The sequence below is a fragment of the Triturus cristatus genome, chromosome 9, assembly GCF_964204655.1.
Source record: "Triturus cristatus chromosome 9, aTriCri1.1, whole genome shotgun sequence".
Classification (NCBI taxonomy): domain Eukaryota; kingdom Metazoa; phylum Chordata; class Amphibia; order Caudata; family Salamandridae; genus Triturus; species Triturus cristatus.
Window position 1 is genome coordinate 1,134,903,524 of NC_140592.1, and position 26,346 is coordinate 1,134,929,869.

At 49.5% G+C, this 26,346-nt stretch overlaps 1 protein-coding gene and 1 long non-coding RNA gene across 4 annotated transcripts in view; one reads left to right on the forward strand and one right to left on the reverse strand.

Moving 5' to 3' along the window:
- DNAL1 (dynein axonemal light chain 1) overlaps nucleotides 1-26,346 on the reverse strand; it is a 281,387-nt gene that overhangs the window by 102,244 nt on the left and 152,797 nt on the right. For all 3 annotated transcript variants that reach the window (XM_085627053.1, XM_085627054.1, XM_085627055.1), the window contains exons 3-4: nucleotides 23,492-23,601; nucleotides 2,411-2,466 (exon numbers count right to left, since the gene is read on the reverse strand). In XM_085627053.1, the coding sequence (XP_085483179.1) occupies nucleotides 2,411-2,466; nucleotides 23,492-23,601 (166 nt within the window). The remainder of the gene's footprint in view (nucleotides 1-2,410; nucleotides 2,467-23,491; nucleotides 23,602-26,346) is intronic.
- Nucleotides 1-26,346, forward strand: part of LOC146799491 (uncharacterized) — a 246,151-nt gene that overhangs the window by 25,203 nt on the left and 194,602 nt on the right. The gene's annotated exons all lie outside the window — the stretch shown is intronic.

Here is a 26,346-nt window from a genome sequence, read left to right on the forward strand (position 1 = left end):
TAAAAGAAAGTCTCTGTGAAGGAGTCATGTGCAAGTTCTGCAAGTTGATCAAGAACCCAAAAGATGTCCACAGGTTCGCCGTTGTCTGGGGGTGATCCCCGGCTGACTGTTGCGAGCCTGCCTTCAAAAGCCAGTCATTAAGGTAGGTGAAAACTTGTGTGCCCAAACTTTTGTGAACACCCGAGGGGCGATGGGGAGGTCAAAAGGGAACACATGAAAATGCTCCTGGCCTGCATTAAAAAGCAGGTGTCTGTGGGGCTGCAGGACGGGTATATGAAAAAAGGTGGCCTGTTGGCCCAAAGTCCCCATCAAACCACATGGATCTAGGGCAGACAGAATCTGGGCCAACTTGAGCATTTTGATGCTTTCATTCAGCAGGGAGGCATTCAGAGGCAGAAGATCTAAAATAGGACAGAGGCCTCCATCCTTCTTCGGCACATGGAAATAGCTGGAGTAACAACAAATTGTAATTGCATTTATATAGCGCTCACTACCCCTGACGAGGTGTCAAAGCGCTTTGTGACGAGTAGTATGCTACTCTGGAACCCAAAAAGGATTAGTGGTGAAGTAGTATAGGAGAATATGAAATTAATTTGAACGGTGGACATGCAAGTCTGTTATTTGGATTGAAAAGGAACAGTGGAGTGATAGAAGAGGGAAGGGTCTAGAATGTGTTTATTTGCAATTCATAGCAGTAGGAGGAGGTTTGGGATGAGAAAAGAAGAGATGGAGTGGGAAGAGTCTCTAGAAGTGGGTTAGGTAGAAAGATGAGGCATTGGATGAGTCCAGGAGAGATACATGAGGGAAGGGTTTAGAAAGGCCTATTTGGGAGATCTGAATAATAAAAGAGATGTGAGATGATGCAAGGAACAGTAGAGGGGGGAATAGTAGCAGAATGGGGTTTGGGATGAGTCACAGTGGAGGTAGAAGATATATTGAGAGAGGTATGGAGTAAGAAATAGGGCAGCGGACTGGAGAGAGTAGTAAAATGAGGTTTGGGATGAGCTCAAGAGTGGAAGTAGAGGATATATTGAGAGGGGTAGCAGCAAGATGGAAAGTTGTTCTTCCAAGAACTTCTCCGATACAGGAAAAAGCTGCAGTGGGTAACATAGGAGCAGAATGGCATAGCCATGCTGAACGATCTGGAGGACCCATCCGTCTAATGTGATGGATTGTCAACCTGTTGGATCCTGCCTCCCACAGGATGGATAACCAACCCAAGGTTAAACTAAAGGAGCTTGACAGCTGATTCCTCAGGGAAGAGGAACTGAGAAAATTTGTGCTTGTAGGTGCCTGTGTGGCTCCTTCCTAGTCCCCTGCTCTCGTAACGAAATGACTGTGGTGACTGCTATGGTGGGCGAAGGGGACTGCGCTGCCTATACACTAGCCTTCTTGAATAGCCTAGGAAAAGGTTCAAACTGGTAGATAACCTGTCTGGCAGGGATTAAGAGGCCTACAGAATAGGCCATGGCCCGGCTCCCCTTTAAATGTTTTTGGGAAATATGTGGAATCTATTGAAAGGCATATCCATTAGTGATGCAAGAACATCTCTCGAAAACCGGGAGGTCCTCATCCACACATGGTGACGGAACACTATACTGAAGTCAACTGTGCATCCCAAGCAATAGGTAGTAACAAGGCCAAAACAAATGACACGTTTGGCCAAATCCGGATGATCCTTAATGGTTTGAGCCAGGGAGAACCTAAATTCCTCTGGAACCACCGGCAACATCTCACTGGCCATGACCCAAAGTGCATGTGTACATCAGCCCAGTAGGCAAACCGTAATGACTGACCTCAAGGCTAGGCTGCCAAAGAGAACATTTGTTTCCTGAATGTTTCAATCCTCTTTGACTACCTCTCTGGGGCGTGGGGAGGTGGGTGCGGATGGGTGGGGGTGTTGTAGGGAATAAATTGGAGTTCAACTTGTTGGTGGAAGACTGGACCACCAGACTTTTTAGAATAGGATACTACAGCAGAAAATCAGCAAGAGCAAGGTTTAGATAAATTATCAGGGCTTCAATGAATGAATGGGACAAGGAGCTCAAAAAAGCAGGCAAGCCAGCCCAGGCTTTAGAACTTCTGTGAGGACATTCGTTTCAATCTCACAGAGGCTGTTGTAGGTCCAGGACCTCAGAAGTACATTGAATCACCACAGCAAAAAAACACTCTTCTGTTGAAGGCCCAAGGGGGAAATTCACCCGATATCAAGAAATGTATCACGCTCACTGGCTTCCTATAGGTCCATATAGCAAGGGAATAGTTCTGGCAATGTCAAGGATGAGAACCAATTAACATTTTGATAAATGAGGCCTGTGCAACTGATATAGGAGACATTTATAGGCTACAGTAGCATTGTCTCACGTGAAATTAAATAAGCAAGAACAACAATCAGTATATCTTCACTTACTCAAGGCATTTAGATTGGCAATTTTCTCAATGCAGTTGGTGGAAAGGGAAAGTCTCCTGAAAAGACAATCAAAATAAACATGTTAAAACAACCAGGGCTTTCTCTGCTGCCTCCGACTTGGTTTGCCCTATATAAATACCACACACATTGATTCCATAGAAAGGAGAATATTTTAGTGGCATGTAACAGTGGTTCCCTAGTGTTGGTACCTGCCATAGATTCCCATGCTTGGCTAAAGAACTGTCCCATTGATAGCTTCGTTAGGAGGCAAACATGGTACTCTTTTAAAGAAACCTCTGTAGGTAGGAAACCTGCTGGGTTCCAAGGGAATTTGAATGATGCACTGACCAACAGGCCCTCCTGAAAACTCTTTTGGGAAGAAATTTTATGTGCCTGTGTTGACATGGTCTTCTTATACCAAATTCTGTCATAGACCTTGTAGTACCCATATCAAAAGCTATATTTTCAAAACTTACAAAGAGCTCTTGTTAAAAAAAAAAAGCTAATAGGGTGGCTGGCCTAAGAATAGTCAAAGAAGAAGCATGCAAACATTGAAACTCAACAAGATTAGTGGCCTCTCTTGACCTATTTATTTTAATATTTAATTTATCATGCAAGAATCTACAGATTTAATCACAGAAGGTTTGCTGATGTTCCATCAACTGGTAAGTTAAACAAACATTAGCCAACAACGCAGCCTAACTCTGGTGCACATACAGTCTCTCAAGAAGGTAATAAAAAGCCTATTGCCTACGATTTTTTCAGGATAATATTTACCTTTCTAGGGTTCATCCTTGGTAATAGTGCCATTTTGCTCTTATGTACCCATTCTTGTCAAAATAGCTTAATAAATGAACATGAGTATTCACAGCCATACTATTTTGGCAGCTCTAAGCTGCAAGTTGTCTCTGTTGTTGCTCAATCTACTTTCCCCGGGATAGTAAATGTTTTGTAATTAATACAAGATTCCAAGGACCTCTGAGAAAAGCTATAATCCCTACTGCACAGGCATGAGCTAGGGCTAAAGGCAACCCAGAAGCAAGTGCCTTGTATTCAGGATAGGCTAGAAAGGGTAAAACAGAAAGAGATAGCAGATTAGCCAGGCTTTCATCAATGAAAGAATGGAGAAAAAAGGAAAAAGTATTTACAAAATGTAGAATCTGTGAAATCTTACTAGCTTAGCCTTTCTGCATTAAGCCCACGAAAAAGCTCCTGCGGCTGTCTGATAAAGGATATTTGAAAGACATTTAACGCTCAACTAAAGGAATAGGGTGAAACTCTGTAGGCATTAGAAACATCTTAAAATATTTCCCAAATAAACGTTTTAGAGACTGGTCAGGTATATCTTTACTTGCAAAATAATCTTTAATGGCCTGAGTCACTGAATTTTATTGAAAGGTTGGAAATCTAGGCTTTAGAGATTTTAGCCAACAGATTTCCCCGAATTCCAACTTTCTGGGGATTCACAAAAAAACCCAGGAGTACCCAAGTAAATTTATAAAAATAATAAATATCCATTAATACTCTTCTAATCTGCATATTTTGGGGGGTTGTCTGCATGGAGATTAATCTGTCTGCACAGGAATCATTTAACTTTTTCCTGTTCTTACCCAAAAGGTATGAGACATGTACTGTGTTGTATTAAAAAAAAAAAGCCACACAGAATCACATTTTATCATATAAACCATTTTACTTTTGAATTCAAACCTGGCCTAGCTGTGCAAGTGAGCATGCATCAGCGGAAAGTAAATCCTACAGAATGTTTCTTTGATATTCGGAGGTTGGGTATATCAGACTATCCCAAATAATTCAGCTTCAATATTCAAAAGTATGAATAGTGCATCCTTAAGTGATGCTGCGTCGTCCAGAGGATAGACTATATCTTGGCGATCCTATAAAACAATTCGCTGGGGGAAGTCTATAATAGTTTCAAGCGTAACAAAGGAGTTTTGGCATCATTGCATTCAATGACAATTGTTGGCGTAGACCGCAAACTTGCTGGGTGCAGTCCAACATGGTACCAGATTTGTACTTCTGATTTTTGGAGGATGGCAGCAACTAGATATTCTATCTCAGAACTGGTCATACCCTCATTGGACACTAGGATCTTTCCAAGTAGATCTATTTGGATCACACTTGGACAACTTCCACAGTTCTTTTCAGTTGGAGACAGGATCTGAAAGCGCTGCAACAAACACGTTTTTGAGACAGACCTCAATTATGCCTTTCTCTGATCCAGAGAGAGACTTCTCAAGTCAATTGGCAGAAAGTGAACCTCATTTTGATTTCCCTTTTATGGAAGTCTTAAGCCTGGTCCCCATTCCGTCTAGAAATGTTGTGGGAATTCCCAGTTCTGCTGCCCCAGTCATACAAAAATCTCAAGAATCCGTGAGGTTAAGCAGTCATTAGTCACACCCGAAGGGGAGGGTTTCAGGAGGTGTTGCAAAGTCTCAGGACTTTCTAAAAGGTTTCTTTTTTACATCTAACATGCATTCACAGGTATAATCATTAAAAAGGTACTGTCCACTTCTGCATGATTAACCAATTAGTGTTTGTAAAGGGACCTCAATCCTTTGGGTGCAGATATCGTCAAGTGGTTAATTCCCAAGATGTGCTGCATACAGAAAGAAGAAAATGTATAGGTCCACCATTCCCGCTTATTATTTCGGGAAGCTAAATTGGTGAGAACCCTTGGGTCTGTAAACTGTTGAAAAGTATTGGGCTGCCAGTTCCTTTAGAGCTGCGTTATCTCTACGATGTCAATATGGTGTTACTTTTTTTAGGTTTTGTCCAGAAAACAAAGACTTATAAATAAAATCGTTTTTAGTGAAACTCACTATTCTATGGTGTCGTATCTAATGTAAAAGAGTATCTGATTTTCCAGCTCTGGACCTGGATAGCAGAATAGTTTCACCAGATGTCACAATCTAAATGGACAAATCCAGTAGCTGTTCTTTCTGATAAAATGTGCCCAGGTACTGCAAAACCTTCCGATGTTAGATGTCTAAAAGTGCATGGGGAGCTTATAAGAGTGTTGAGGCCTAGCTAAGTAAAACAGCTTTTGATATCCTTTCAGAAATCAATTGCTCCAGTCTCTTCTCCCATGTTGTCATGATAGGTGGGATGGATTATTGAGGAAGCATGGATTGATGCGTCTAAATTTGGGGCCTCTGAACTCTCATGCTACTCACAAGGTATACATACGGAGGTGAACTTCGAACTACACCACAGCACTGTGTGAGCTACAAACTCTAAGGGAGAGCAGAGCACTGCATTTACACAGTCTCCTGTGGGAAGGCCTGGAAGCCAGTCACTGACTGCTGCACTTTCCGTATAGTTAGGCATTTGCTGCGTTTTCTAGATAATCCACCATCTGCTGCATAATCTGTGGATTTTAACATAAGTATTTGTTTCTAGCTCAAATAGATCAAGTTACTAAAAAGCAGTGAAAGGTGTTGCAATGCAGGAAAAGGCCCTTTACAAAGGATGGCTCACCCCTCTTTCTGTTAATAATTGCTGTATTTGAGTGTTACACTGTGTTGGAAACGCCCACTCCCACTCCGCAGGGTGGTGGTGGACTCCCCGAACACACTGTGGTAGCTTGGCTCGAGTGGTCAGGAAACAGGCACCGTGCTAAGCATACAATATACCCATACAATAACCATGCGTGCATCCGTTCCAAAAACGACTCTACACCGTAAAAATTATGAAAATATTCTTCTTTATCTTTTTCTCTTAGTTGCTGATTGGAAAAATAAATAAGACAATCACAATATACAAGTTTCAATTAGTGCAGGTCAAATAAATATTGGCTGTTTGATGAAATAAATAGGGGTGATCATAAATAACAGGGCATAAATACAAGTGCAATATATACAGACAATTAAATACTTTGAGGCAATAAATACTGTACCAATAAATATTGTACACCATCAAGTCCTGTGGACCTATAAATATAGTGCAGCAATAAATAGGTCAAAATTCAATAAATACAGTACCCCCAATAAATAATTAAAAGTATACAGCAACCCTCATATAATCAGATGACACTTCAATTCTTATGGGCTGATTTGGCCCAGGCACAGCTTGTAGGGTTGTGGAAGGCTTGAGGGGGGCTACTCCCTGGCTGGGACAAGGCTGAGGCCTAAACTGAGGTAGATCAAAGGGGGGAATACCAGTGCCCTGGCTTTCTCTCTCCACACAACCTCTCTAGGTTAGTCCCAGTTCACCCCTTGCACAGTCAGGTTGGTTTCAGCACCTCCCTAGCCCCTTAGAGCAGTCTCTCAGGTCTCCACAGGGCCTTAGGCGCCCTCTACTCCACTTACTGCCCTTTTTCTGATGTTCCGACGCCGCTGGAGTCGTGTCGACGCCGTGAGGCGGTTCCGGTTCGGTCTCGGCGGCCTCGGCACAATGTCAGTTCTTTGACGACGCCGGCAGGCGGTTCCGGTCCGATGTCGGTGGCCTCGGTTCGATCTCGACCTCCGATTCGACGGCGTCGGGCAGTCTCTTCACGATGTCGACTTCGGGCGGCTCCGGTCCGATGGCGCTCTCGGCTCCGATGACGTCGGCCGGCCTGGCCTCGATGTCGACTTCCGGCGACTCCGGGGTGCGATCCTCACCCCCGACCTCCGGTGCTCCTCCTCACAGGCTCCGGGCGACTCCGGAGTGCGATCCTCACTCCCGACCTCCGGTTCACCTCTACCTCGGTCTCCGACGACTCCGGAGGGCGGACTTCACTCCTCCGATGACGCCGCTCGCTCGACCTCGGTTCACTCCCTCCTCGACCTCTGGTATTCCTCACGACCTCCGTCGGCGCCCTCTCACGACCTCAGGAGGCTCCGGGTACGACGTCTGCTACTTCAGTCAGCGCCGCTTCTCCACCTCGGGCTCCAGGTCTTCAGGCTACTCGACGCCCGACTCCAGGGAAACCAGTTCTCAGGTCAGAATCTTGCTGTTTTCTTGGTTCTAAGGCCTGTTCCTGCTGTCCAGGTCCTTAGGATAAGTTTCTTCTGTCTTCTTCCCACACAGGGCTATAGGCTGGGATCCATCAGTAGGGACAAGTATCAAGGGTGGGTTTATGGACCCCACTCCAGGCACAAGTTTCCACCCCTGCTGCTTCACTCCTTCCTCCTTCACTGTTGTGCTCCTCTCCCTTCACCAGTCAGGTGCCAACTGCCAGCTCCAACTGCCAACTGCCTCTCTTATCCTCCCAACATTCTAAACGGTCTCCAACTGTCACAGAGTTCTGGAATCTCCCGGAATGTTCTGGAAGGTGCTGGTAGGTTCCAGTGGATGCTGGTGATGTCACAGGTGGCCACCATTTTGTGCTCCAGGCCCTCAGACAGAAGTTTCAGGGGTAGCTAAAATGGCTCCCTGAATCTGCAGCAACACTAAAAAGTCTGGTGGTTCCCAAAAAGGAAAAATTCAAACTGGGTTGAGGCAAAAGTGGGACAAAATAAATAATGATGAGGAGGGACCACCCAAAGGGCTGACAGGTCTAACACGCGTCCCCCCCCAGCTGAAAGTGGGGAGAGCTACCCAACCCCTTGGGAGTTCTCATCACTAAGGCGGAAATACCTTGAGAGACCGTCTGCATTGGCGTGGTCCACTCCAGGCCGATGTTCCACCTGAAAGTCCATCCCCTGTAGGGAAATAGACCACCTCAACAACTTGGGATTCTCCCCCTTCATCTGCATCAGCCAGCGAAGGGGTCTGTGGTCGGTCTGAACCAGGAAGTGCGAGCCAAACAGGTATGGCCGCAACTTCTTCAGAGCCCATACCACTGCAAAGGCTTCACGCTCTATTGCACTCCACTTCTGTTCCCTGGGAAGTAGTCAACGGGATAGGAAGACCACGGGTTGATCCAGACCCTCTTCGTTGAGTTGCGATAACACTGCCCCAATGCCATGTTCTGATGCATCTGTCTGGACAATGAACTTCTTGGAAAAGTCTGGGGCCCTTAAGACCGGGGCCTCGCACATGGCTTTCTTCAATCTCTCAAAGGCTTGCTGACAAGCCTCCGTCCAGACTACCCGTCGAGGTTGTTTCTTGGACGTGAGCTCCGTGAGGGGGGCTACGATGGTACCGTACCCCTTCACGAAGCGGCGGTAATATCCCGTGAGGCCCAAAAATGCTCGGACCTCAGTCTGTGTCTTGGGGGGTTCCCAGGCCATGATGGCCTCGATCTTCGCCTGGAGGGGTTGCACCGTTCCCCTACCCACCAAGTGTCCAAGGTACACTACCGACCCCTGCCCGATCTGGCACTTGCTGGCCTTGATCGTCAATCCAGCTTGTCTCAGGGCCTGGAGAACAGCTTGCAGGTGACGCAAGTGATCCTCCCAGCTGTTACTGAAGACGGCTATGTCATCCAGATAAGCAGCAGAGAAACTCTCCATCCCGGTGAGGATCTGGTTTACCAGGCGCTGAAACGTGGCAGGTGCGTTCTTGAGCCCAAAGGGCATCACACAGAACTGGTAGTGGCCATTGGGCGTGGAGAAGGCTGACCTTTCCCTTGCTCCATCAGTCAAAGAGATCTGCCAGTACCCCGAAGTAAGGTCAAAGGTACTTAGATATTGGGCAGCTCCCAGCCGGTCAATTAATTCATCCGCCCTAGGGATCGGATGAGCATCAGTTTTTGTCACTGAATTCAGTCCCCGGTAGTCCACACAGAACCTCAGTTCTGGTTGGGCACCCGGTGGTGCAGCTTTTGGTACTAACACCACCGGACTGGACCAGGGGCTGCTAGAAGGTTCAATCACTCCTAGCTCCAGCATCTTAGTGACCTCACTATGAATGCTGGCCTTCACCTTGTCTGACATCCGGTAGATCTTGGACTTCACAGGTGGGCTGTCTCCTGTGTCCACGTCATGGACGCACAGGTGAGTCCTACCCGGGACAAGGGAGAACAACGAAGAGTACTGCCCCAGGACCTGGCGACAGTCCTCCTGCTGTTCAGGAGTTAGAGATGGGGAGAGAATCACTCCCTCCACCGACCCATCCTTTTCTTGAGACGCAAACAGATCAGGGAGAGGCTCGCTTTCCACGTCCTCTCCTCCGTCAGTCACCATCATCAAGATGACTTCGGGCCTCTCGTGGTGGGGTTTGAGGCGGTTGGCATGCAGCACCCGCAGGGGCTGACGAGGGGTCTTCAGGTCCACTAAGTAGGTAGCCTTACCCTTCTTCTCCAACACCTCAAAGGGTCCTGACCAGCGATCCTGAAGGGCACTAAGCTCTCCTGGTTCGATCACCCACACCTTCTGGCCAGGCTCCAACTCCACCGGGTGAGCGTTGTGGTCATACCACGCCTTCATCACTGCTTGGCTGGCTTCCAAGTTGTCAGAAGCTTGCTTCCACAACTTAGCCATTTGGCTCCGGAAGGCCAGCATGTAGCTCACCACATCCTGGGGGAGCTTTCTGGGAGTTCTTTCCCATCCGTCTCTCACCAGGTTAAGAGGTCCACGTACAGGGTGCCCATACAGAAGCTCGAAGGGGCTGAAGCCCACTCCCTTCTGTGGCACTTCCCTGTAAGAAAAGAGTAAACAGGGTAGGAGGACGTCCCATTTCCTCCGCAGGCTTTCAGGCAGACTTCTGATCATGCCTTTTAAGGTTTTGTTAAACCTCTCCACCAGACCATTGGTCTGGGGGTGGTAAGGAGTTGTGAACCGGTAGGTCACTCCACACTCCTTCCACATTGCCCGCATATATGCTGACATGAAGTTGGTCCCCCTGTCGGACACAACTTCCTTGGGAAAACCCACTCGGGTAAAGATTCCCATCAGGGCCCTAGCCACAACAGGTGCTGTTATGGTCCTCAGAGGTATTGCCTCTGGGTACCGTGTGGCATGATCCACCAGAACCAGGATGAACCTGTGACCAGCTGTAGTTGGTGGATCTAATGGACCCACAATGTCGATGCCCACCCTTTCAAAGGGGGTGCTAACGACAGGAAGGGGTTCCAGGGGAGCTTTCAGCTTCACCCCTGTTTTCCCACTGGCTTGGCAAGACACACATGTCCGGCAGTAGGTATCGGACGACACTTTCATCTGAGGCCAATAAAAGTGTGGGACAAGACGGGCGAAGGTCTTGTCTTGCCCCAGGTGTCCTGCCAATGGTATCTCGTGAGCCAACTCCAGAAGGAAGGCTCGATAACGTTGAGGAACTACCAAGGCTCGTGACGATCCATGTAGGGGTGCCTTGGGTTCACTGTAGAGGAGGCCATCCTCCCAGTAAACACTGTAGTTCCCTTCAACGTTCCCTGCTGCCTGGGCTTCGGCCTGTCGCCTCAGCCCCTCAAGGGTAGGGCACTCCCTCTGGCCCTGGCAGAATTCCTCCCTGGACGGGCCTCCCTCCACGTGCCACTCGGCCGGGATGGGTAGGTCCTCCAGGTTGGTAACGTCCCCCTCCGCAGACTCCTGGTCCACCACCTCCGGTGGCCTATCCGTCCTACGGGGTGGAGACGCCGAGGCAGGCTCCTCCTGTCCTCGGTTCTTCCCTTGACTGGCAGCTGGCTGGGCCTTTGTTCCAGGCTCCAGCCGGAATGAACTCCCTCTTCGGGTAGTCGCGGACCTTGTGCTAACACAGGCCCAGTCAGGTGTACCCAGCATCTCGGTGTGAGTCCGGTATTCCACCTCCTTCCAAGCGTTGTGCTCCATGTCATTGCCCAGCAGACAATCGACTGGCACGGCAGGGCTTACGGCAACTCGAAGTGAACCTGCAACCCCCCCCCATTCAAAGGGAACCTCGGCCACGGGATAGTGGCCTGTTCTGCCGTCAGCCATCGCGGCTGGGTGGAGTACATCGGGAATTACCTGCTCTGGAGACACCAGCTGGCTACGCACCATAGTCATACTGGCTCCTGTGTCTCTCAGAGACTCCCCTCTTTGGCCGTTGATGGTGATCCACTGCCCATACTTTGCGGTATTTGCGGGCACCTGGATCTTAGGAACCATCTCCCGTTCTCCCAGGGACACTAGAGTGACACCCGCCCACTCCCTTCCCTTAGTTAAGGGCATCTCCTCCCCGAGCACTACACTAGCTACTCCGGGGGGCTTTCCTCCAGTGGGAGGGGGTGATCGTTTCTGACACTTCGGATCTCCTTTGTAGTGTCCAACGCCACCGCACTCGTAGCAATGGACAACCCTTGGCTGCTGACTCTGGCCAGGATTAGGGTTTCTGGGTGGGTTAGCCTTAGAGGTGAATCCTGTTCCCTTCCCTTGGAAGTTATTTTGGGGGCCTTTGGAGAACTCCTTTTTCTTTTCCCCTCCCTCTTTCTTCTGGGGGGCGCCCTGTCCGGCCTTTTGAGTATCCCCTCCAGTCCCCCTTGTGGACACCCGGGTACTAGCCCAAATGTCCGCCTCCTCAGCAAGCTTCCGGGGACTGGTCAGCTTGCTATCCACCAGGTGTTGCCGCAGTTCAGGGAAACATTTCTCGAGTAGGTGTTCCTTCAGTACTAGGTCAAACAGCTCCTCGTAGTTCCTTACTTCACTGCCCTGAATCCAACCTTCCAGTGCCTTCTTTGCATAGTCCAGGAAGTCCACCCAATTCTGTGTGCCCAGCTTGTGACTACCCCTGAACTTCTGTCTGTACTTTTCAGGTGTTAGTCCAAACTTTCTGATGAGCGCCAGTTTCATGGTGGGGTAGTGGGTCTGCTCATCCTCTTCGAGGGCCAATAAAGCATCCCTACCAGCTGGAGGCATGTACCTATACAATCCTCCTCCCCAATACTTCACTGGAACCCCATGGGCCCTCAACGAGACCTCATAGGCTGCTAGCCACTTGGCGATGTCATCACCCACCCCATAGCTAGCTACTATGTCCTTTGGCAGGTAAGGTTTGGGTTCCCTGGTGGACTCTTGGATTTGGCTGCCACCATTAGGAACAGTTGGTGCTCCAATTCTTAGGATCTGAAGCTCTATCTCTTTCAGTCTTATCTCATGAGCCATCCTCTCTTTCTCCGTCTCATGAGCCAACCTCTGTTCCTCCTTCTCCTTCTCCAGCTTTGCTAAATCCCATGTGAGCTGTCTTTTCTCTCTCCGATCTGCTAACTCCACGCTGGATAAGCCCCCGCTAGAGACAGTGCTGCCCTTCCTAGAAAGTGTCCTGGGCCCTGCTGACAGGTTCCCCACCTCAGGTTGGTACATCTCAGCCCCCTCGGGGTCAGGCTCTCCATCCCTGTCTTCCTCCTCAGCCTTGCTTTCTCGGCGTGCCTCCCCCCAAGCCCTTAAGCTGGTTTGGAGTGCACCCTTCTTTGCTCCTGGGGGACAGTACACCCCCTCCCGCTGGCAAAACTCCCTGAGTTGGGCCACAGTGTACGTTTCTAGATTCTCTAGTACAAACTCCATCTTGCCCACTCAGGTTAGAGGACAGGTTTTGTGCAGTAACAATGCAGGGGGGTACCTTTAATAATACCTCCTCCCACCACCAGAGTAAATTTGGAAAAAACAAAAACCCACAATTAGGAAGGCCGCTGTGAGAAAACTCCCGGTGTAGGCCTATGGACTACCCACAGTTATTGTTGAGTATATGTAGGCACAGCTCTATCCCACCACTGAACACCAATTTATGTTGGAAACGCCCACTCCCACTCCGCAGGGTGGTGGTGGACTCCCCGAACACACTGTGGTAGCTTGGCTCGAGTGGTCAGGAAACAGGCACCGTGCTAAGCATACAATATACCCATACAATAACCATGCGTGCATCCGTTCCAAAAACGACTCTACACCGTAAAAATTATGAAAATATTCTTCTTTATCTTTTTCTCTTAGTTGCTGATTGGAAAAATAAATAAGACAATCACAATATACAAGTTTCAATTAGTGCAGGTCAAATAAATATTGGCTGTTTGATGAAATAAATAGGGGTGATCATAAATAACAGGGCATAAATACAAGTGCAATATATACAGACAATTAAATACTTTGAGGCAATAAATACTGTACCAATAAATATTGTACACCATCAAGTCCTGTGGACCTATAAATATAGTGCAGCAATAAATAGGTCAAAATTCAATAAATACAGTACCCCCAATAAATAATTAAAAGTATACAGCAACCCTCATATAATCAGATGACACTTCAATTCTTATGGGCTGATTTGGCCCAGGCACAGCTTGTAGGGTTGTGGAAGGCTTGAGGGGGGCTACTCCCTGGCTGGGACAAGGCTGAGGCCTAAACTGAGGTAGATCAAAGGGGGGAATACCAGTGCCCTGGCTTTCTCTCTCCACACAACCTCTCTAGGTTAGTCGCAGTTCACCCCTTGCACAGTCAGGTTGGTTTCAGCACCTCCCTAGCCCCTTAGAGCAGTCTCTCAGGTCTCCACAGGGCCTTAGGCGCCCTCTACTCCACTTACTGCCCTTTTTCTGATGTTCCGACGCCGCTGGAGTCGTGTCGACGCCGTGAGGCGGTTCCGGTTCGGTCTCGGCGGCCTCGGCACAATGTCAGTTCTTTGACGACGCCGGCAGGCGGTTCCGGTCCGATGTCGGTGGCCTCGGTTCGATCTCGACCTCCGATTCGACGGCGTCGGGCAGTCTCTTCACGATGTCGACTTCGGGCGGCTCCGGTCCGATGGCGCTCTCGGCTCCGATGACGTCGGCCGGCCTGGCCTCGATGTCGACTTCCGGCGACTCCGGGGTGCGATCCTCACCCCCGACCTCCGGTGCTCCTCCTCACAGGCTCCGGGCGACTCCGGAGTGCGATCCTCACTCCCGACCTCCGGTTCACCTCTACCTCGGTCTCCGACGACTCCGGAGGGCGGACTTCACTCCTCCGATGACGCCGCTCGCTCGACCTCGGTTCACTCCCTCCTCGACCTCTGGTATTCCTCACGACCTCCGTCGGCGCCCTCTCACGACCTCAGGAGGCTCCGGGTACGACGTCTGCTACTTCAGTCAGCGCCGCTTCTCCACCTCGGGCTCCAGGTCTTCAGGCTACTCGACGCCCGACTCCAGGGAAACCAGTTCTCAGGTCAGAATCTTGCTGTTTTCTTGGTTCTAAGGCCTGTTCCTGCTGTCCAGGTCCTTAGGATAAGTTTCTTCTGTCTTCTTCCCACACAGGGCTATAGGCTGGGATCCATCAGTAGGGACAAGTATCAAGGGTGGGTTTATGGACCCCACTCCAGGCACAAGTTTCCACCCCTGCTGCTTCACTCCTTCCTCCTTCACTGTTGTGCTCCTCTCCCTTCACCAGTCAGGTGCCAACTGCCAGCTCCAACTGCCAACTGCCTCTCTTATCCTCCCAACATTCTAAACGGTCTCCAACTGTCACAGAGTTCTGGAATCTCCCGGAATGTTCTGGAAGGTGCTGGTAGGTTCCAGTGGATGCTGGTGATGTCACAGGTGGCCACCATTTTGTGCTCCAGGCCCTCAGACAGAAGTTTCAGGGGTAGCTAAAATGGCTCCCTGAATCTGCAGCAACACTAAAAAGTCTGGTGGTTCCCAAAAAGGAAAAATTCAAACTGGGTTGAGGCAAAAGTGGGACAAAATAAATAATGATGAGGAGGGACCACCCAAAGGGCTGACAGGTCTAACACACTGGTACTAATGAGATGAAGCTTATGTCCGACTTTGTTAACCTGTGTAAAAATTACAAAATAATGAATATTATCACAAAATGTGCTGCACTACGCCACATAATTTGCATCTTCTGCCAAAATAATTTTGTAATCCTTGCTGCATAACTTGGTCCTCCCTTGCGGGAGCTACGTCCGCTCGCTGCTTTTTAAAGCGATTTAAGCCGAGCTGGGGCTTTGACGGCGTCGTTCCCTGAGGTGCATATGTGGCGGAGAGTGAGGGGCGGAGAGTGAGGGGCTACCCCTGACAGGTAGAGGGCGGCTGAAAATTGACGACAGCGGTGGTGCAGCCGCCTCACCTCGGCCTCCCGGCCCCTCACCTCGGCCTCATGGCCCGGATCACAGCAGCCGCCATTTTGAGGCATCCTGGCACGGACCTCCTTCGTGGCCTGGAAGAGCTGCCCTGTGCCCCCTCGGACTCCTCCCAGTGCTGCGCTGCCCTGATGGGGGCTCTGGTGTGCGTCGAGGGCGGCCTGCATCCCTATGGAGCCGAGGATCGGGGGAAGATCCTCTTCTGCTGCTCCGATTGTCCGCCATCTTGGGATCAGGCAAGACCCCGACTGAGACTGGATCTGCCCGGGAAGGGCGAGTGGCGAAGCAGGCCCATGGTCCCTCTGGAGGTGAGTGACGCTGCTGTATGATTGGCGGTGAGGGGAGGCAGCGAACGGAGGGCCTGACTGAGGAGGGACCGGCCCTGACCCTGCTGCCCCACGCGCTGGAGGCCTGCTGGATAAGATGCGGGGGCTTGATCACTGCCCCGGGGAACGGATCTGTGCTGCCCGGGCCCCATACTCTGCCTGACTGCCCGCCCACCTCCTTGAGGTGCTCCTGTGCGGGGCTCGCCTGGGGTCTTCCCTGCCTGTACTGGCCGCACTGGACCTTGCCGCACTGGACCTTGCCGCACCAGACCGCGTGGTCGAGGCCTAGAAGAGGAACGGCCAGACATTAGCGCGCGCGCCTGCCACGGGGGGGGGGGGGACTCATTCTAACATCGGACCGTCTGGGCCCTGGCTGACCTGCTGGCCGGGGTCTTGGCGGCAGATACCCTGCACTGCTGCGGCCCTAGCAGACTCTAACCTTCCGTTGAAGGCCTTCGGGAACCTGCGCCATTTCGCCCCCGAGGTGAGGGACGTGGCGCCTTGCAACATTCTGGACCGGCGGACCGGGTCTGGGGCACATAGACAGATTCTCCCCGCACCTCTCAAAGTGAGGCTCCTGGTGGCTGCGGCTTGGCCCTGAATACCCGACCCGGCAAGCCCAGGGGGGCCCTAGTCCCACGGGACACTAATTGGCCTATCTGCTTTACGCTGGATGCGCGACCCGGGGTGGACTGGGCCTGTGCAACTCAGCCATCGGGATTTGACCACTCCAGGGGCGAGGATCCGGAAGCAGCTTTGTGTTTTGTACCACTGCCTGCCCTCTCTCGCACCATAGTGACAGTGGGACCCCACTTGACGCGCACTCACCTACGCCACCTGACTTCGATCAGGTACAACTGATACCCTCATTGAATCTTCAACGGCCCCCGACCCGCCCCTAGCTACCACGTCTGGTGAGGTTGGGAGCTGGCCACAGCTGGGAGATGACATGCACCAAATCGGTGAAGGACACAGTGGCACCCCCAAAGGACAATCCTGTCGCTGCGATGTGGGGCAAATCGGGCGCAGCGGCCTCTGGGGAGATGGCCTCACAGACTGGAGGAGACTCGCCTCCTGTCACCCCGGCTTTTATGGCTAGCTTCATGGCAGAGCTCAAGACTGATATAGGCATCTTACGTACGGAGGTTCACTCTTGTGTCCTCAGGAAGCTCAGGAAGGAAGTCACTGACCTTGGGGACAGAGTAGATGGCCTCGAGAAGACTGTGGATGCACGAACAGAGGACCAGGAGCAACTCTGGCTGCGCCTGGGCACCCTTGAGGAACAACACATCGACCTGCAGCTGAAACAGGAGGACTTGGAGAATCGGAGCCACTGGAACAACCTTCACATCCGGGGGGGTCCCTCTCGGGGCGGAGGGGACAGACATCATGACCTACGTAGCACAGCTTCTACACGAGGTCTTGGGGGATGATGATGCCTCCCTGCCGGCTTTGGATCGGGCACACAGTCTCCGGGTCCACAGGCAGACTGGGCCTCCTCCCGGACATTCTGACTCGGGTCCATTTCTTTACAGAAAAAGAGGCTATTCTCAAAGCGGTGCTCTCAAAACCGGATCTCACCTACAACCGAGCCAAAATTCAGTTCTACCAGGACCTCGCGCCCACCACAACCTCGCGCCCTCCACACTCCAGAGATGCCAAGATTTTAGGCCTGTGAAGGACAAGCTGCGCGTCTCCCGCCCCCCCCTCGGGCCCCTGCCAAACCATCATGGTCTACCATACGCTGCCACCGGCGCTCTCCGCATCCTGGAGAACAGTCATCTTCGCAAGCCAAGAATGGCATTATACAACACATCCGATCCATGGAAGGGGACCACTCTGCAAACATCTCCCAGCCTTCTTCTCCTTGACTGACCGGAGCCTGACCCTTGCCGGTGGCGGAGCACGCCGGCCTTGGAAAACATCTCACCGCCCAGCGGCATCGGCACCCAATCCCTTGAGTTGACCCTACCCCATCTCCCTCCCTGCAGTGCTGACGGTGTTGGACTGTCCACCCGGAAGATACTTCCTTCGGTTAGCGACCGCCCCGTCCCTGCTCCTGGGAGAGTGACTTCTCCGGGATCACCCGTGCCCCTGGGCCTCGACTGACCCACGACTGGAACAGGACACAATGGACCGGTTGGCCAACGTTGGTTTTATATACTTTGGATGTCTTTATCTCTTCTCTCTCCTCTTTCTTCTTCTTCCTTCGCTGCAACCCTTTCCATGGCAGGCAGGGGTTCCCCTCACGGCGACTCTTCCCCTTCGACTGGAGAGCTGCTTATCTGCCCTCCTTCCTTAGTGCCCCACCCTGCTCCCTACAGTGGCATGACGGACTACTTCAGGCTTTGACAAAACCATGGCTGTCGTCCATCCTCTGAAGATCCTGTCCCTCAATGTTAAGGGTATTACTTCCCCCAAGCGACACCAAATATGGCGCTACCTCTTACAACACAACCCATACATCATCCTCCTCCAGGAGACCCATCTTCTAAAAGCGGATACCCCTTGTATGGCCCATCCTAGATATCCTCTTCAATCCTGGGCTGCAGCCCCCACTAAAACAGCTGGAGTGGCGATAATTTGTAGATCAGGCAGGGGGAATCCAGGGTATTCCGTAGCCAAGATGGCCGCTTTATCAGGGCTGGGGTCCGGATTGGACACCGCCTCTTCACACTATGTAGTATCTACATGCCCAACCAGGCGCAAGATTCCTATCTCCGGGCGATCTTGCGGGAGCATGCCCCACAGGCGGACACCTCACTAATCATAGGGGGGGGGGTTTAATATGGTGTGGGATACTACAATGGATCGCAGTGATGCCTCCTTCCATGGGACAGGAGCTATGTCCTCGGCTCTTTGGAGGCAAATATCGGATCTTGGCCTACTGGACTCCTGGCGTTACCACTCTCCTGACACGCACGAATATTCGTACTACTCACGCGTGCACCGCTCCTACTCGCACATTGATTATATTTTTATTTCCCACGCCTTGATCAGCGACTCACTCTTGGCGTCTATGTCCACCATCTCGGTCTCCGACCACGCTCATCTCGAACTCCTCCTGCAAGACCCGTCTGCTTGTTCCCCTCAGACCCCAAGCTGGCGCTTGCCACCGCACATACTATGGGACCCAGTTGACGTGGCAAGTCTGAGAACCGCCATTGACTCCTACTTCGCAGCCAATGACATCCCTGAAACCCCCTTTCCGGTAGTGTGGGATGCATTCAAGGCCACGATCCGCGGTCATATTACATCTCTTGCAATCGCGCGGGCGCGCAAGGCACGCCTCCTGGAAAATAACCTTTCCAAAGACATCAAGGACCTGGAGAGACAGGACCAGGGGCGCCCCTCGCTCGCATGCAAACGTTGCCTCGCGAACCTTCGAGGTCAACTCTGCTCCCTTCGGACTAACAGGGCTGAGAGAGCCCTCTTAATGGTGAAACAACGCTACATCGAAGGGGGAGACAAGGTGGGCATGGTATTGGCTCGACGCCTATGGGTGTGCGTTGCTAAAGCACGCATAGCCATTGTCCAGATTGACAATGGCATGAGAGCCACCACAGAGAAAGCTAAATGTGAAGCCTTTCATGCATATTTCTACGCGCTCAACGCCGCAGACGGACCGCCCCTGGGCCGGGTACAAGATATCCTAGACAACTGCTCCTGGACTCCAATCAGTCCATATCATGCTCAGCAGCTGGAGGAACCCCTCACTCAAGAGGAGCCCGCGAGCGCTGTGAAGGACTTACCCCTCGGGAAATCGCTGGGCCCGGATGGCCTCCCCCTGGCCTTTTATCGCCTGTTCTTGCCACAGCTCCAACCCTACCTCCTACGACTGTTTAACTCCTTCTCCGACATGGAGTGGCCGTCAACCTCTATGGGCCTGGCGGAAATTGCCCTCATCTCCAAGCCTGGTAAAGATCCCACCCTATGTTCTTCATTTCGTCCTATAGCCCTTTTGAACACAGACTAAGATATTCACTAAAATATTGGCCAAGCGCCATGACCCACACCTGACTGGACTTATAGAGCCGGACCAAGTTGGCTTTATCCGGTACCGCCAGGGAGCGGACAACATGCGTAGAATTGCTCATCTCGTAGGGAAGGCTCAACATTGGAACATACCGGCGTGTCTTTTGTCACTCGGCGCGGAAAAGGCTTTCAACCGAGTGGACTGGACCTTCCTGCGAGCTGTACTCAACAAAATTGGGCTAGGTCAGACCATTATAGCCAGGATCATGGCCCCCTATCTTTCTCCACAGGCCCGTGTGCGAGTCAATGGTCAACTCTCAAACCCCATCTCCATACGACGAGGCACGCAACAGGGTTGCCCTCTATCTCCCCTGTTGTTTGACCTAGTAGTGGAGCCTTTGGCCGTAATGATTCGGCAGGCGACAGATGTACACGGCATCCCCCTTGCAGGTCAACAGCACAAATTGGCTCTTTTTGCCGACGACCTAATCCTCATGCTATCTCGTCCGCACACTTCCCTTCCGGCGTCTCTCTCTCTGCTGCAGTCCTTCGAATTGGCCTCTGGCCTCAAAATTAACCATGAGAAGTCCTGGGCCCTGAATATTACGATCCCTGAGAAGGATATCCCGGCCCTGCAATCTCTCGTTCCCTACCAGTGGGATACTAGCTCCATTCGCTATCTGGGACTCCAGCTGACCCCTACCCTTGCCACATGGTCCCAAACGAACTGGCGAGAATGTAGAAGATCAATTTTGGAAGACCGGAGGGGCTGGAAATCTCTTACCCTCTCTTGGCTGGGCCGCCTAAACGCTATCAAAATGTCAGTGCTACCAACATTTTTATACCTGTTCTAATGTTTACCTACCCCCATCCCACAGCACCAGATCCAAAGTCTTCAGCGCGACGTCACTGACTTCATCTGAGACAGGCGCAGACCTCGATTCTCCAGCAAAATTCTTATGCTCTTGCGGGACAGAGGTGGGCTTGCGTGCCCTAACCTGCTAGAATACTATTTGGCCTCACATCTTCGTTTCGTCTCTGAGTGGATAGCGAGAGAGAGCGAAAAGGTCTGGTTCCATATGGACAGGGCGGCCACCGGGCGAACCATTTGGGACCTTTCATGGCTCCACCGGACTGCGCGCTCTCGTGGCGCCTACATCGCCGTGCCTACCAAGACGGTGCTGGACATCTGGGACAAGGTAGCCGTTCCCAAGGGGCTCACAACTTTCCCCTCCCCCCACACTCCCATCGCAGGCAATTCGCTCTTTCCGCCGGCCCTCAACCAGAAGGCGTTCTCTAAATGGCCAGAAGTGGCTGTAGAACGATCCGAGATCTGTTTGCGGGGGACACATTTAAAACCTTTGCTCAATGCAGAGAGGAGTTCTGACTCCCTGAGGGGGCCAGGTTCCAGTACGTGCAGCTTTGACACTGGCTGTCCACGCCTGATATGCTGCAGGCAGCTACCCGACCGTTCACTCGCTTTGAACACTTGGTGCGCTCCTTCGACTCGAGGGGCCTCATCTCCCCAACGTATCAGATCCTGCAGCACCCCCCGCGGCTAACCACTCACCCATACCAATGCCAGTGGCAGTCGGCGTCTCCCGCTGAAATTACGCCCACCCAGTGGAGCTGGCTGTGGCGGGACATACCAAAGATTTATTGCAGTGTATCACAACGAGAAACGGCATACAAGATTATGACGAAGTGGTACTACATGCCCTCTCGATTGCATAGGATGTTCCCCACTTCCTCCCGCTGTGTTGGAGATGCTGGAGCGCCTCGGGAGACTTTATTCATATTTGGTGGACCTGTCCATTCTTGACCCTGTTCTGGAAGGAGGTACTTCGTCGTATTAAAGGGGTACTTGGCTTCCCCCTGCCTGAATCCACCGCCACAATCCTTCTAGGCCTCAAGCCTGATAATTTGCGAGCCCTCACTCGTAGTGATTGGCATATCGCCCTCCACATGCTAGGGGCCGCTAAACAGCTCATCGCTCTAAATTGGAAAAAGGCAGAGACCCCCCCCCCCATTGCTATCTGGTACACGCGCCTGTGGCACACAATGACTATGGAACTCTTTACTGCACGCCTTCAGTCCCGAGACACCCGATTCACCAAAATATGGCAATTGCTGGTTCAATACCTCTGTAGAATGGAAAACACGCTTCTTCTGCCCCCGAAACTCCGGGCTCTACACCTCTTCGAAGACGCTGTGCTCCCACCCGACCCCGACAGACTAGCTCTATAACCACACTAGCCCTGCCCCTTGTTCTACACGGTGTATGCCCCGGATGCCGACCTGATTAGTGTATTGTCCACCTTCCTCCCCCCCCAGCCCGCCAGCTTCTCCCTTCTTGCAACCGCCTTGCCCCCCACTACTTGGAACTTCACGCAATGCGATTCTCTCCCTGTGTCCCGCTCTACCCCCCACTGCCAGATCTCTCGACTGGGGGTGAATGTTTGATTTGTTCCGAATTCCATTCATCATTTATGTGTCTTTTGACTGTCAACAAGCAGGGTTACATCCAGGTCACAGTACTGAGTTGGTTGTTGTTTTCTATTTCGGGCAACCTTCAGAGGATGATGGATGCCAAAGACCCTGAAGCTTTAGTGCTCCCTTATCTATCAGCAGCATTCAACACCAGAGATTATACACTTCTATTGACTAGACTACCTGACATAGGCATTAAGGGTTCTTGCCTTGTTCTGGTTGGAGCCATTTCTAACGAACAAGAAACCAAAGGAGTCTACACCCCTTTTTTAGGTTCCTAATGATCTTTAATTTGTCGTTCCTCACGGTTTTATTTGCCCACTGCTGCTCTATAACATCTATATGCGGCCTCTAACACAACTGCTACATCAAATAGGATCGACGTTTTTTATGTATATATCTTTTGGGGGGTCTGGCAGTTACCTACTGGTGGACGTCTTAAAATTATTTTAAACTCAACCCTGACACAGCAGGTCTGTTGCTTACTTATCACAAAATCAAAGTGGCCAATCTCCTCTGATCGGTCTGCATGGGAAACCCTCCTGCAAAATTTATTCAGAACCTGGGGATCAACACTGACTCTACCCTGGGCCTTAGGATCCAAGTTGACAACATTTCTAAATCTTGTTTCTTTTACACAAAAACTTCATGCCAGAAGGTCGCGTTTTAAGAGCACAGTTTTAGAATACCAGTAGTGAATGCCATTATTCAAATGAGCATTGATTATGGCAACTACATCTTTTTTGTGGCTCGCAAAAAATACCTAGCTTATTTATAGCTGGCTCAGAACATGGCTGTGCAGCTTCTCTTTGACCTGATCAAGTCTGAGTCAGTAGCAGGAGCGAGAAACAAATTGAACTGGCTTCCAGTTCATGCCAGAGTTTCCTTTAAGGCCGTGGCCAAAGCACATAAACAAATCTACTCCCAATCCCTTAAATTCATGGCCAAGATATTTAGCTGGTATAAGCCCTCTGGAAGCTTGAGCAATTCCTACTTCAGTTTCCAAAATCCGATACTACCAACTATGGTGACAGTATGGCCATGGCAGCAGCAAAACCTTCGTAGTGCACTGCCTGTATTACTCCAAAAATACCATCTCATCTGCTTCAGAAGGAACATTAAATCTTCTTTTTCAATCGATAGCCCACATGCCAACAAAATCCCACTTGGCACCAAGAAGCCTAAAGAGTGAACAATGCGCTCAATTAATATACATGATTGATACATCGCAACTTAAACAGGTCACCATTTATAAGAAGAACCACATCACTATCCTTTTAATCAGCTGATAAACCAAGAGGTCAGATCACAAATTAAGGGAAGGGGATGAAGACATCAATGCATAAGGAGATAAAGTTAGAAAAATCATACAGTTGGAAAGCAAGTGATGTACAATTGATGCTTAACTTACTCGCAATTCATTAGAGTGGAAAGGGAGGCATCCATCTTTTCTATAGGAGGAATCTGAGCATACAGCTTTACCTCCTTGGCTTCCGAAGCTTTCTGACCCGATTTTTCCTCCTATTACAAAGGAATTAAAAATACATGACATTTGCCTTCTGTTGAAAAAGCACACATAATGCAGTGATTTCTGTAATACCTACCCAAATCATAACAGATCATATTAAAACAATGTATAGATACCATAAAACACATACACAACATGGTGCAACATCTATTCTGATCCATCTTAGGTCTCACCCATCACAATGATAGCTTGTCGGGATCCATGTTATTTTAAAGATTTTAAATTCATCCACTGCTAAACTACAGTCAATTCCATTTACTCACTGTTCATCTAAAATGTACCATAGCATTTGAAGGTCTTATATTAAGCAAACAGTGTTATATTAAAACATTTTTTTTATGGAACATGGACAATCATTCCTTGCATTTTATTCAATATAAATAGCAACTAAGAAATGTTTTCTCATCTTAAAATAGTATTCTATCACTACTACTACTAATATTGGCTAAAACAGAGCTACGACTATACACGCTTTTACTGCTATTATCTGTCCTATTTGTAATAGCACTTCTGCTACTGCATACATATTTAAATACTGCTCCTGCCAGTAGCAGTAGTACAAAACATACTATCGACATCACAATAGCTAATACTACTACTTGTTCGAACTATACATGAACAGGATGTACCCATACCAGTCAAAATGTTTGTATGTATAATATAGGTGAGGGGTTCTGCCCTTGAGATCACACACTTCTAAATGGGCCAATGTACCTCGCCAGACCGATTCCTGTCCAAATTGCCCAAATGTAGTGGACACGGAGTCCCATTTTATGTTATTCCGTCCCCTTTACAGGAAGGCCCGTAAAAAATGGTTGTTGGCCGCATGCAATCTCATGGGTGTGAGACATTACTGTGAAGTGGAGAGACTCTAAGACTGACACTAGAGAACTTTTAGTTTTTGCGGTCTTCCAGTATTTGCACATTGCCTGGGTATTAACGAAGAAGGCCATTCTCAACCCCGAAGCATGATAGAGAATTTGATAAGCACAAGCCCGGTCAAGGTACCCTGTGTTCTAGCCGGTCCTGTTCCTCACTCCCTACCTATTGACCCATCTTCTTACCCATCTAATAAATGATTATGATATGACACATTTTTTCTGCATAGCCCTCCTTGATTGCCATTTTGCACATCTCTCCTGCTGTACATATATGAATTTGTATTTACTGGTGGGAATAGTAGCCATCAAATTTTATAATTGGTTGCTTTGCCAGACGCACAACCTATTCATTTAGATGATGTCCCTTCCTCTCTTTTTAATGTCGATTGATTGACTTTTAACTTGCTTTCATATAGTATGGCAACTGTACCATGATGTTTTTATATTGCATAATTTGTTAACGTATTCAAGAGTACTATTGCTGTATTAATTTGATGTGTTTTATGGGCTGTGCCTGAAATAAACGATTTATATATATACTACTACTTGTGCTACTATTGTACTGTTACCACCACTATTTGTCCTACTACCTATGCTGCTTCTTACCATACCAGTTCTGATACTGCTAGTGGTGCCAGAACATCTTGACATGCTATTTCTATTGCTACTACTACCAGAAAATCTACAACTGCCTTCCAACAAGAAAACACCCACTGAGACACTTCCATCTTTATAGCGTCTTCTTTGCTCACTTCTTTAAAAAAAACTCATTTTTAAATACCAGACTGTAAATGGGTTATTATTTAACTTTAGGAAGCAGATAGCACAATATATAATACGGAGGTCAATTAGTGTCTTTACAGTCTTCAGTAGATTTGCAGAGTACATCTCCAGGTACAATCCAGTTCAGAATTCTGCATTCCATCATACATATTGCATTCAGGAGAAGGACGCGATCTCCTATAATGGAATGGCATCTCAGGTACTGATTATCTTTCATTTTCCTCTATCTTACATAGCACCACCAGGCACTTATATCACACTTGTGTTTGGGTTACCTACTCTTATGATCTCAGCCATCCTCCTTCTGGCGTATCTAGTGCAGGACTAGGTTTAGTTCCATAAAAACGACCCATATGAACTTTAAAGAGAATAACCGGTTTACCCTGCATTAGTCCCTCCTTTCTTACGTTAATCTTCATTTCAATAGTCGTGGAGATTTCAAGTCACATTCTATAAATTGACAGTCATGAATAGTTCATAAAACAAATATAAGACCGTCCTGGTTAAGAGAAAACATCAAATCTGCCGATACAAATGCTTCCCCTGCTAGGTCTTTTGAACACAATTATTCATGTCCCTAGAAACAAGGATATTCGATTTATCAAACCTGCTGCCAGACAGACTGTGTTGCAGCTTGCTAAGAAGAGCCCTTCAATGAAATCCATACGTTACCACAGAGTTTCCTGCTCAACAATTTAACATTTGTTGACTGGATAACTAAATAAGCATTTGCAAAATACAGGAACAAATTAAACAAACTGACTGATCTCCCTATGGAAGCCTATTTCAGGTATTGGGCTTGGAACTGTGATCCTCAGCTCCGAATTTGGTACCGTTTTGAACTTATTATTTTTTTTTAAACGTGGCCATGGGTTTAATAAATTGGATTATTATTTGGAGAGGAAGACTACCCACCTCAAGCAACAATCACAAACCTTATCAGGGTGAACCCTCAAAGTCACTAAATGAACGTGAGCTCAACCCCCTGGTAGCTATGGCATAGAGCAGATGGCTTAATGTTGGTGTAGGAAAGTAGAATCTACTTCTTATGGCTACCCCCACTTTTTGCTTGAT